General features: G+C 52.4%; 1 protein-coding gene across 1 annotated transcript in view; it reads right to left on the bottom strand.

Moving 5' to 3' along the window:
• Positions 1-13,531, bottom strand: part of LOC119974298 (trichohyalin-like) — a 188,988-nt gene that overhangs the window by 134,913 nt on the left and 40,544 nt on the right. Inside the window, exon 6 of the mRNA XM_038813070.1 lies at positions 504-539. Coding sequence (XP_038668998.1) covers positions 504-539 — 36 coding nt within the window. The remainder of the gene's footprint in view (positions 1-503; positions 540-13,531) is intronic.

Here is a 13,531-nt window from a genome sequence, read left to right as displayed (position 1 = left end):
AAGGAACTTCTTCTACCAAAGGGTTTTGAATTTATGGAATTCCTTGCCCAGTGATGCAGTTGAGGCTCCTTCATTAAACGTTTTTATGGTAAAGATAGATAGTGTTTTGAAGAATAAAGGGATTAAGGGTTATGGTTTTCGGGCCGGAAATTGGAGCTGAGTCCACAAAAGATCAGCCATGATCTCATTGAATGGTGAAGCAGGCTCGAGGAGCCAGTTGACCTACTACACCTCCTAGTTCTTATGTTCTTATAACTTGCAATGAGAAATAACAGGAGGTTGACTCAGACTAGAGTGTTTCAACATAAAATCACAACTGACAATAGGAAAATTTGGCAACGTAATTTAAATGGACACCTTATTCGATGATCATTTTTGACTATTCTACCATCGAAAAATATATGAAACCGTCAGTTGCATCGCCTTCCTCTTGTGATTCGTTAAATATTAATTATCATGCAGAAAACATATTGGCATGTTTTTACATAATTACTTTGACGCACCTGTGAATGTCAAAGCTTGTCTCAAATGTTCCAATTCTGAAACGCAAAAATAAAACTGCGATTTTTTAAAAATTTATTTCGAATCCAGTAACATGTTCAGCACAGAAATTGCCCACTACATCAATGGCTGTGACAGAAACCCCATGCAGGTATTCTTTGTCTTATCGATAAAGAACCGAAAAATGGATTTACCGGTCAGTGGTGATGTTGAAGCAGAGAATGCTAATGATGAGCAAAACTGCTCCTGAACATTATTTTCCCCATGGACTTCCAATCTTCATATCCATGCTCTTCATATCCAGCAGGGACAAAGAGGGCCCGGAAATATTGTTTTCTCCGTCGGTCAACACCTAAATCGGGAAACACGATTGGGCGAAGAATCACGTTGGCTGCCGATTTCATTCGAAATCACAACTCTCCATCGCCGCGAGGTTTGAGTCAATGTATTCCATAAGACCATAAGACCATAAGACATAGGAGTGGAAGTAAGGCCAATCGGCCCATCGAGTCCACTCCGCCATTCAATCATGGCTGATGGGCATTTCAACTCCACCTACCAGCATTCTCCCCGTAGCCCTTAATTCCTCGCGACATTAAGAATTTATCTATCTCTGCCTTGAAGCCATTTAGCGTCCATGCCTCCACTGCACTCGGCGGCAATGAACTCCACAGGCCCACCACTCTCTGGCTGAAGAAATGTCTCCGCATTTCTGTTCTGAATTTACCCCCTCTAATTCTAAGGCTGTGCCCACGGGTCCTCGTCTCCTCGTCGAACGGAAACAGTTTATTTGCGTCCACACTTTCTAAGCCATGTATTATCTTGTAAGTTTCTATTAGATCTCCCCTTAACCTTCTAAACTCCAATGAATACAATCCCAGGATCCTCAGCCGTTCCTCATATGTTAGACCCGCCATTCCAGGGATCATCCGTGTGAATCTTCGCTGGACACGCTCCAGTGCCAGTATGTCCTTCCTGAGATGTGGGGCCCAAAACTGGACACAGTACTCGAAATTGGGCCTAACCAGAGCCTTATAAAGGCTCAGTAGCACATCGCTGCTTTTATATTCCAACCCTCTTGAGATAAATGACAACATTGCATTCGCTTTCTTAATCACGGATTCAACCTGCATGTTTACCTTTAGGGAATCCTCGACTAGCACTCCCAGATCCCTTTGTACTTTGGCATTATGAATTTTCTCACCGTTTAGAAAGTAGTCTATGCTTGGATTCTTTTTTCCAAAGTGCAAGACCTCACATTTCCTCACGTTGAATTGCATCAGCCATTTCCTGCACCACTCTCCCAAACTGTCTAGATCCTTCTGCTGCCTCCCCACTTCCTCAGCACTACCTGCCTGACCACCTAACTTCGTATCATCGGCAAACTTCGCTAGAATGCCCCCAGTCCCTTCATCCAGATCATTAATATATATGGTGAACAGCTACGGCCCCAACACTGAACCCTGGGGGACACCGCTGGTCACCGGCTGCCATTCCGAAAAAGAACCTTTTATCCCAACTCTCTGCTTTCTGTCAGACAGCCAATCCTCAACCCATGCCAGTAGCTCACCTCGAACACAATGAGCCGTCACCTTACTCAGCAGCCTCCTGTGTGGCACCTTATCGAAGGCCTTTTGGAAATCCAGATAGACCACATCCACTGGGTTTCCATGGTCTAACCTACTTGTCACCTCCTCAAAGAATTCTAACAGGTTCGTCAGGCACGACCTCCCCTTACTAAATCCATGTTGACTTGTTCTAATCCGAACCCTGCTCTTCCAAGAATTTAGAAATCGTATCCTTAACGATCGATTCTAGAATTTTACCAACAACCGAGGTTAGGCTAATTGGCCTGTAATTTTCCATCTTTTGTCTTGATCCTTTCTTGAATAAGTGGGTTACAACAGCGATCTTCCAATCATCCAGGACTTTCCCCGACTCCAGTGATTTTTGAAAGATCTCAACCAACGCTTCCACTATTTCTTCAGCCACCTCCCTCAGAACTCTCGGATGTAGCCCATCGGGGCCAGGAGATTTGTCAAGTTTAAGACCTTTTAGCTTTTTTAGCACCATCTCTTTTGTAATGGCAACCACACTCAACTCAGCCCCCTGACCCTTTATAATTTTTGGGATATTACTCATGTCTTCCATTGTGAAGACAGACGCAAAGTACTTATTAAGTTATCCAGCCATTTCCTCGTCTCCCATCACTAGCCTTCCAGAATCAGTTTGAATTGGCCCAATGTCTACTTTGGTCTGTCGTTTGTTTCTTATGTATTGAAAAAAACTTTTACTATCATTGCTTATATTACTGGCTAGCCTGCCTTCATATTTGATCCTCTCCTTCCTTATTCGTCTCTTTGTTAACCTCTGTTTGTTTTTGTAGCCTTCCCAATCTTCTGATTTCCCAGTGCTTTTGGCCACTTTATAGGATCTCTCTTTTTCTTTGATACATTTCCTGACCTCCTTTGTCAGCCATGGCTATCTAATCCCTCCCCGGGTAATCTTTCTTTTCTTGGGGATGAACCTCTGTACAGTGTCCTCAATTATGCATACAAACTCCTGCCATTTTTGCTCTACTGTCTTCCCCACTAGGGTCTGCTTCCAGTCGATGTTCGCCAGTTCCTCTCTCATGCCCTCGTAATTACCTTTATTTAACTGTAACACCATTACATCCGATTTTGCCTTCTCTCTTTCAAACAGCAGACTGAACTCAACCATATTATGATCACTGCTTCCTAAGTGTTCCCTTACTTTAAGATCTTTTATAAAGTCTGGTTCATTACATAGCACTAGGTCCAGAATAGCCTGCTCCCTTGTGGGCTCCATGACAAGCTGTTCCAAAAAGCCATCTTTTAAGCATTCCATTAATTCCTTTTCTTTGGATCCACTGGCTACGTTATTTACCCAATCCACCTGCATATTGAAGTCCCCCATGATCACCGTGACCTTGCCTTTCTGACGTGCCTTTTCTATTTCCCGGTACATGTTGCGCCCCTGGTCCTGACCACTGTTAGGAGGTCTGTACATAACTCCCATTATGGTTTTTTGCCTTTGTCGTTCCTCAATTCTACCCACACAGACTCCACATCATCCGACCCTATGCCGTTTCGTGCCATAGATTTAATTTTGTTCTTAACTAACAAGGCAACCCCACCCCCTCGGCCCACCTCCCTGTCTTTTCGATAGGTTGTATATGTTTAACTGCCAGTCCTGAACCCCCTGCAGCCATGTCTCTGCGATGCCTACCACATCCTAATCATTCACGATGATCTGTGCCGTGAATGATTACGGATTGCACGTGCAGTGAAGACCGGTTGCAAATCAGTATCAGGCCGAACCCATTATTCTCATAAGCCTCCATGATCCAGGCCATCTGATGGGCCAAATGCCCGAGGGCGCAGTTCACGTGGGCTCTAAAACATCATGAAACGTGTGTCGTGGCTGATAAGAGTGATAAAGGAGGTACGAGACGGAGAGAAGTGACTGTGAGCTGCCGGGATAGACATTGGCGGGGGGGGGGGGGGGGCTGGCAGGGCGCGGGGGCGGGGGAGGGGAAATGTGGGGGATAACAGGGTGATCGGCCCCATGGCTGTGGTTGCGCCCAACAAGAATGTGGCGGTGGCCAGACACCGACCAATACTTCAACCTGCAAGGTACCCATTTTGCTGCGTACCCGATTGACCAGCCAACCTGGCCCTTGGTACTGCTGAATGACACATGGAGTATGGTTGCCCTGCCCACCTCCTCACGCCTCTGTCATACACGCTATCACCCACCAACTGTCACAGCGCGGTGGTGGATCAGACTGCCCACCCAAGGACAACATCTCCTGTCGCAACTTTGGGCACTCAGGTCTGGTGCGCCGGCACATACTGATGGCAAGGGCAGCACCTGCCGATGTGACCCATGCTTGCTGGGATAAAAGACTTCCTGTCGGCGAACGGAGCGGTCGCAGGGAGAGGGGCTTCCGCATGCGGCTGAGAACAGGGAAAGGGAAGGGACCCCCCCCCCCCCCCCCGCAGGCCTGTCGGCGGCGGATCCTCGGCGGCGACAGCGGCGGCGACAAATGGGCTTGGCGGCAGCGGCGTCGGCGACGGAGGGGCTTGGCGGCACCGGCGACGGAGGGGCTTGGCGACGGCGACGGAGGGGCTTAGTGGCAGCGGCGGCGGCGACGGAGGGGCTTGGCGGCAGCGGCGGTAGCAGAGGGGCTGGGCGGCGGCAGGATCGGTGCGGCAGCGGCAGCGGCAGCGACAGGTCAACCCCCCCCCACCCCCCGCCCCCAAACGCAGGCCAGGAGCGGTGCGGCAGGGACCGAAGGGGGGCCCAGCCGGTGGCAGTGACCAGGAGGACGCGGGGTGCAAAGTGCGGCAACGGGGACCGGCCAAACCCCCCCCCCCCAAACGGCAGCAACCACCACGTGGCAAGAACAAAGGGACTGGGCAAAAGCCTCTCTCTCCTGGGTGAGTGAGGAGAGAGGAAGGGGGAGAGAAAACAACAAAAGGACTTTTATTTCTTTTATTTTTAAAAATCCCAAAAGAAAACTGTTAAAGAGAGAGGGAGGGGTATATATACTATTTTCTCTCTTTTTACACCCGCTCCCAGCAAAAGTATGTCCATCTGATAGGAGTTGCATAAAAGCGGGGGGGAGGAGAGAAAATAATTTTAAAATAAACAAAATAAAGGGGTAAAGGAAAGAAGGGAGGAGAGGTGTGGGGAAAAAAAAAAAATAATAATAATAATAATAAAATAAAAATAAGGTGTGGAAAAGGGGGGGGGAAACAAGGGGAGAAGAAAAGATGAAAGGGAAGGGGGAGAAAAAAATGCCAGAAGGGAGCCAAGGGAAAGGGGGCAACAGAAGCAGACGGGTCAAAGGTCAAGCCAGCTCAGGCGAACGAGTCAGCACACAAAGCGGCGGGTCGGATGTATCGCCGCATCAAAAAGCGCTGGACAGACAGGTACCCTCTCCCCTGGGGTTAGAGGGGGGCGTGAATTGGAAGGCAGCTTTTGCCGAGCAGCTGCAGGCAATCAAGGCAGAGTTGAAAGCGACGCAGAGGCCACAGTACAAGCAGCAGTGGCCAGGGTCATGTCAGGGGTGCAGCAGGCTCTGACCAGATTGGAGGAGAAAGTGGATGCCCAAGGGGAGAACCTGGAAGCCCATGAGGCAACCATTAAAGAGCTGGAGAAAGCAGCGACTGACATGAGCGACCGGGTCACGTCCCTGGAGAGGGAAGTGGCGAGACTGGGTGCAACACAGGGGACCCTGAAGGGCAGGGTAGACGACCAGGAAACCAGCTCGAGAAAGCAAAATGTTAGGATAGTGGGCCTGCCAGAGGGGATCTAGGGCAGAAACCCCACAGCATTCGTGGCTGCGATGCTGGGCACCTTAGTGGGGAGGGAGAATTTCCCTACCCCACCGGAAATGGACAGAGCTCATCGGGTGCTGCGCCCGAAGCCGAAGGCAGGGGAACAACCGAGAGCAGTCATAGCCAAACTGCACCGGTACCGGGATAGGGAGACAATCCTGCGCTGGGCCAAGGAAAATAGATCCTGCAAATGGAGAGGGCACGCCATCCGAGTCTACGAGGATCTTGGAGCGGACATAACTAAGAGACGGGCTGAGTTCAACAGAGCGAAAGCAGCTCTCTACAAGAGCAAAGTGCGTTTTGGTATGCTGTACCCAGCAAAACTCTGGGTCACATACCAAAACAAGGAATATTTCTTTACAGCCCCTGCTGAGGCGAATAGGTTCGTCGAGGAGCACGGGCTGGAAAAACGCCAGGGGGGGGTAGGGACGAGGGGCCCATGGCAAGGAGAAACGGCACGCCGACGGGGGGGTGGGGAGGGGCGAGGCAAAGCCAGCCCCCTCCCCCCCGGCAGGAACACCCAGAACAAAAACAACCCACTGCCCAAGGGACCGCTCCAGGTAGGAGGCCAGGCCCCAGCACGAGGGAACGGGAGTGTTGGAGAAGGGAGAGCAGGCGAGAGGGGCGCAGGGTAATGTGGAGCAGGAGCGGGCAGATAACTGTAGAGGCCAGGCAGAGGAAAAGCGGGACAGCAACCTCTGAGAGGGGAGCCACTGTACTAGCAGGAAAGCTAGCGACGGGGGCATGCAACAAAGCAGGGCTGCGGCGCACCCCAAACAGGATGGAAGGCGCCAGGCAGGGGAGGGGGGATCACGCATCAAAGCCGGGAGAGCAAACGGGGACAGGAATAGGGGATAGAGGGGCAAAGGAGAGGTATACAGGGGAGGGGGGGAAAGGGAGAGAGTGGGGGGGGGGGGGGTCACTCAGGGTGCGAGAGACCAGGGAGGGGAAATGCAGGGACAAAGGGACAAAAGAGGCCAGAAAAGGAACAGGGCCACAAAGTGCCACAACCAAGGGCTCGAAACAGGGAACCGCTGCAAGCACCCACCCAGTACGGTCTGTGGGCGAAGGGGAGTGCAGGGGACTACCCGCCTGGCGGACACACAGTGGACGGCCATGGCGGGTGCCCCCGGGACAAGGGAAAACCCCGGAGCGCAGAGTTCCGACCGCATGGGGAGAGCAGTGATAGTGGCCATCCTGGACGGCCCCCTAACAAAGGGAAACCCCAGAGGACAGGGGCGCGTCCACCGGACAAATATGGTTAATCCCACAGGAGCGAGGGGGCAGAAGTGAAGAGATCTAGAGACCTCACCCACCTCAGAAACATGAGGGCTGACATAGTCTTCCTCCAAGAGACGCACCTGAGGGAGCAGGACCAACTGCGGGTAAGAAAGGGCTGGGTGGGACAAACCTACCATTCCTGTTATGGGACAAGGGCCAGGGGGGTGGCGATCCTGATCGGCAAGAGGACAAGGTTTAGGGCGACAAAGACGGTTACAGACCCAGGGGGGAGGTATGTAATGATCAGCGGGGCCCTAGATAGGGCGCCGGTAGTTCAAGTCAACGTGTACGCGCCCAACCTGGACGACACGAGCTTCATCCAAAAGGCCATGGCAGAAATCCCGGACATAGCGACGCACTGACTAATCATGGGGGGGGGGGGGGAGGTGGGGACTTCAACTGTGTACAGGATCCAAAGACGGACAGATCAAACCCCAAAACGGGGAAAACCTCACGCATGGCAAGGGAACTCAGTCACTATATGGAACAGATGGGAGCAGAGGACCCCTGGAGATTCGCCCACCCGGGGGAGAAATACTTCTCCTTCTTCTCCCCAGTACACAACGTGTACACCAGAATCGACTTCTTTGTGGTGTGGAAAACGGTGCTTCCAGGGATAGATAAGGTGGAATACTCCGCAATTGTGATATCAGATCACGCCCCACACTAGATGGACGTGCGGCTGGAGACGGGAAGGGCCCAGCGCCCCACATGGAGGTTGGACGGTGCCTTACTAGCTGACAAGGCCTTCAGCGACAGGATAGCGCGGGCCATAGCGGAGTACGTGGAGAACAACCAGAACGGGGAGGTCTCACCCTCCACGTTCTGGGAAGCGCTAAAGGCCGTACTAAGAGGGGAAATCATTGCCTTCAAAGCACAAAGAGATAGGGAGGAAAGGGTGGCTAGGCAGAAGCTGGTCGACTCCATACTGGAGGTAGACCGTAAATACTCCGAGGCCCCGACCGTAGAGCTCCTGGCGGAGAGAAAAGAATTACAAAGGAACTTTGAACTGCTCTCCACCAGGAAAGCAGTACACCAACTCCGCCAGGCACGCGGGGCCCTGTACGAACACGGAGACAAAGCCAGCCGCCTGTTGGCACACCAGTTGAGAAAGCAGGCAGCCAGCAAAGAAATTGTGCAAATCAGAGGTACCAGAGGCACGTTGGAAACGGAACCAGAGAGGATTAACGAAACCTTCAAGGCCTTCTACCATGAGCTGTACACCTCAGAGCCCCCAATGGGGAAAACTGGGATGAACAGGTTTCTTGATGGACTGGACATACCAGTCGTGGGAGAGTGCATAAAGCGGGATCTGGAAGCACCACTAGCACTGGGAGAGATCATGGACAGCATTAGCTCCATGCAGACGGGGAAGGCGCCGGGACCGGATGGATTCCCGGCGGACTTCTACAAAACATTCGCGACTGCGCTGGCCCCGCACCTGCGGGAGATGTTCACAGACTCGCTAGCTAGGGGCACACTGCCATCCAAGCTAGCACAGGCCTCAATCTCGCTGATACCTAAGAAGGACAAAGACCCAATGGAATGTGGGTCATACAGACCCATATCACTGCTGAACGCAGACGCCAAAATACTGGCCAAAATCCTAGCCAAAAGGCTAGAAGACTGTACCTGAGGTGGTCACAGAGGACCAGACGGGCTTCGTCAAAGGTAGACAGCTTACCGCGAACATCAGGCGCCTGCTGAACGTGATAATGACGCCCTCTGGGGAGAGAACACAAGAGGTGATCGTCTCCCTGGACGCAGAAAAGGCCTTCGACAGAGTCGAATAGAAATACCTCATAGAGGTACTGGAGCGGTTCGGGCTTTGAACAGGGTTCACCGCTTGGGTAAAGCTCCTTTACAATGCTCCCATGGCGAGTGTACGGACCAACAATACCAACTCCCAATACTTCCGGCTGCACAGGGGCACCAGACAAGGATGCCCACTGTCCCCGCTGCAGTTCGCACTAGCAATCGAATCGCGCTCAGGGCAGCAAAAAATTGGAGGGGCATCCGAAGGGGAGGTAGAGAGCACAGAGTCTCACTCTATGCGGACGATCTGCTCCTCTATATCTCGGCCCCACAAAGCAGCATGGATGGAATCATTGCACTCCTGAAAGAGTTTGGAGCCTTCTCGGGCTACAAACTCAACATGAGCAAAAGTGAGATCTTCCCAGTACACCCGCAAGGGGGGGGGGGAGCACTAAAGGGGCTGCCGTTCAAACAAGCCCGACACAAATTCCGCTACCTGGGGATCCAAATAGCCCATGACTGGAAAGGGATCCACAAATGGAACCTCACCAGCCTGACGGAGGAAGTTAAAAAGGACCTGCAAAGATGGAACACACTCCCGCTCTCCCTCGCGGGGAGAGTCCAGACGATCAAAATGAACGTTCTGCCCAGGTTCCTCTTCCTGTTTAGATCCATTCCGATCTACATCCCCAAGGTCTTTTTCAAAGCGCTGGACAAACTTATCATGGCGTTCGTATGGGGGGGGGGGGGGGGTAAAAATGCTAGGATCCCAAAGAAGGTCCTACAAAAAACAAAATCCAGGGGGGCCAGCCCTCCCGAATCTACATTTCTACCACTGGGCTGCAACAGCCGAGCGAGTAAGGGGATGGATCCAGGAGCCAGAAGCTGAGTGGGTGCGTGCGGAGGAGGCCTCCTGCATGGGGACCTCCCTCCGGGCCCTCGCCACGGCAGCACTCCCATCCCCACCCAAAAAACACTCCAGCAGCCCAGTGGTGTCAGCCACCCTCCAATCCTGGAACCAACTGCGGCAGCAATTTGGCCTGACCAAAATGTCGGACAAGGCTCCCATCTGCAACAACCATAGGTTCACACCAGCACTGACTGACGCCACCTTCAAAAGGTGGAGGCAGGATGGGGGGACACTGACAGCCAGGGACGTATACACGGACGACAGGATCGCAACACTGGACGAACTGACAGAAATTTCAGCTAGCTGGGGGGAACGAGCTACGGTACCTGCAGCTCAAAAACTTCTTAAGAAAGGAGACAAGGACGTACCCACAACCGCCACGACAGACTCTACTGGAAGACCTACTGGACGCAAGTATCCTAGAGAAAGTGAACTGCAGCGACATGTATGCCCGACTGGTAGAAACGGACGACACCATACTGGATGCAACAAAAAGGAAATGGGAGGACGACCTGCGGATGGAGATAGGGTGGGGACTCTGGAGCGAAGCACTGCATAGGGTCAAATCCACCTCCACGTGCGCAAGGCTCAGCCTGACGCAACTAAAAGTGGTACCTAGAGCCCACTTAACGAGAAACCGTATGAGCAGGTTCTTCTCGGAGGTGGAGGACAGATGTGAACGGTGCCAAAGAGGCCCGGCCAACCACGCCCACATGTTCTGGTCTTGCCCCAGACTTGTGGATTACTGGACAGCCTTCTTCGAGGTTATGTCCAAAGTGGTGGGAGTGAGGGTGGAGTCATGCCCGATAGTGGCGGACTTCGGGGTTTCAGACCAGCCAGATCTATTCCTGGGGAGGAGGGCGGACGCCCTTGCCTTTGCCTCCCTGATCGCCCGCCATAGAATTCTGTTTGGCTGGCGGTCAGCAGCACCGCCCAGAGCTGCAGACTGGCTGTCCGACCTCTCAGAATCTCTCCAAATGGAGAAAATCAAATTCGCCATCCGAGGGTCAGACGACGGCTTCCATAGAACGTGGGAGCCATTCATGCAACTGTTCCCGGACCTGTTTGTGGCCAACGTACAAAAGGAAGAATAGCCGGTTGGCCAAGAATCGGGGGAAAATGGACGGGAATCGGGGGAAGATAGCCGGGGGGGGGGGGGGGGGTTACGGGTTCGTTATGGGGGTTTGATGGCAAGCTGAGGCCCAAAACCAAACTATAAATAAATGCCTATAAACATGTGCCTCGGCCATATTGGGGAATCTAGAATATGTATGCTGGCTAAAGGGGGCGGCCACAATTGTTATTATAAAGATGTTTACCTGTAAATATACATGTTACATTTTTGTGTCTTTTTTCTCTCTAACAATTTGTAACTTGTCATATACAAAACATGAAAACTCAATAAAAAATATTTATTAAAAAAAAAATGCTTGCTGGGATGGGCACTAGGTCCAGATACCTCATGGTGTCGGGGACTAATGGAGCAGGGGTGCTGAGGTAATGTGCACCATGCCTGAAGGTCCAAACGGGGTGACCATGTAGCCCGGCGGACCTTGTTGCACACGGGTGTACACACAATGCTAACGGATCGTTCTTTCAACCACTAAAGACAATGGATATTCATTTTCAACCTGCAATGGTGGACTTTCTGCTACCCGCCGCAGCCCTGAGAAATAGCATGCGGCTGAACGAGCTGGGACTGTCGAGAAAGAGCTATCTTCAGCAAGGCATAGTGCAGCAGCGGAGGGTGCAGCAGTGGAGCCTTCCCAGGAGGAAAAGGAGGCTGCCGCCCATGATGGCGAGCTGGCCGCCAAACAGGCCGAGTACGGGGACATGCAAATGAGGCACCGCATGAGAGCTCATGTGTACCTGCAGTGGCAGACATTAGAGGACCTGCCGGACGAGGCATTCCGTTGAAGACTCTAACTGAGCACGGAGACAGTGAGACATATCGTCCAGATAATGGCGCAGCAGGCACCATGGGAGAGTAGTGGTGGATACATACTACCGGTGGCTGCTAAAGTGATGGTGAACTTTTACGCTACAATATCGTTCCAGAAGGCGAGTGGGGACGTGTTCTAGACGTCACAGAGTTCGATGCACAGTAGTATCTGTGCCATTATAGAGGTCATATCTACCAAGTCTGCTCAGTACATCCATTTCAATGTGGACCGGACACACCAGGATGCCTGGGCAGCTGGGTTCTTCACCATCACCAATATGCCTAGGGACAAGACGTAACCTACCAGGTGCATGCCCCCCCATGGACATCTGCAGATGACATGCCCTTCTGTAATGACCAAAAGTAATTCCACTTGGTGAGCGTGCAAGTGATATGTGATCATCCGTTGTAATTCAAACACGTCTGCACCCATGCCCGGACAGTGCGCATGATGCCTACATCCTGGCACACTGAACGATTCCTGAAATATTTAGGAGGCCACACCGCCCCCCCCCCCCCAGGCTTGGTGCAGCTCCACAGAGGCTATCCATTCCGGTCGCGGCTGGTGACCCCTATCCGGATGCCACAGTAGGAAGCACGGACTCACATCAAAGATGACCATGCAGCGAACAGTGCTTCGGCTTCCTGAAGATGCCATGCACATGCCTGGTCAGCTCTGGCACAGATTGTTTCCGGAAGCGTGGCAGCCTGCTATGTCCTCCACATCATCACACAGAAGAGAGGAGACGTGCTGGAGGAAGAGAATGAATGCCACGCCATGACCGACGATGCGGATGCGCCGGAGTATGAGGACCAACAGATCATGTGGCCCAGGCAGGCAGGGGAGACAGCACGACGTGCTGGAATGCTCTGACTGCATCTAGGTTCATCGCCTGGGGGGGGGGGAGGGGGAGTAACATGTCTTTGGCATGGAAATGGTACTCCAGGTCACACCGTAGCTTCAACTCCCTCTAAATGAAATGAAAATGAATATCGCTTATTGTCACGAGTAGGCTTCAAATGAAGTTACTGTGAAAAGCCCCTAGTCGCCACATTCCAGCGCCTGTTCGGGGAGGCTGTTACGGGAATGATTGATATGATTGATATCTGCTACAATGCAGGATGCGGTCTTTGGATTGGCAATAACACCTGGTAAGGTCCAAGGGATGTAAGATGTAGGATGATCCACTCTTCGAATAACTCTTGTGCTTAGTATCCAGTGACAACATCTGACAGCTGCCCACAGTAGCACTTTCAATCATCCAACTGGGTGATCCTTGCATGCGAGCCGGTCATTGCATCACTCAGTGCCATCAGATCACTGGGGTGACAATGGTGGGGACGGTCGGGAAGGGCAGTGTGGAGAGCCCAAGCCACCCATAACGTCGTCGATTCGCCGTTTCCTCATCTCTCACTGGCTTGACCAGACCACACATCACACCAATCTGGCAGCGGCTAGACCAAAACTCTCCTGAACCCGAGCTGACATAAATGGTGTCTTACATTCTGGCCGGACTGGCCCTTTCATTATGTCTAGGTGGACCCCAGACGATCCAGCAGGATTGAAGGCCCGATGTGATTCACACCTCGCGATCTGGTTCACTCTTGGGGCTTCGGGGCCTGCATGGACCCGGATTATGCTTGGGTGCGCCACGTGGCGTGCTGTGATCCTTTGTGCACGCTGTCAACAAGATGAAACAGGATATTGGGGTGCTGGTGTAGTGGCAGTCCAAAATGCTTATGTGTTCTAGCACCTCACCTGCAGGTTCAGGGGCA

This window comes from Scyliorhinus canicula, chromosome 12, assembly GCF_902713615.1.
Source record: "Scyliorhinus canicula chromosome 12, sScyCan1.1, whole genome shotgun sequence".
Lineage (NCBI taxonomy): Eukaryota > Metazoa > Chordata > Chondrichthyes > Carcharhiniformes > Scyliorhinidae > Scyliorhinus > Scyliorhinus canicula.
The sequence above is the reverse complement of the archived record's forward strand: the minus strand, read 5'-3'. Positions and strand labels throughout refer to the sequence as shown.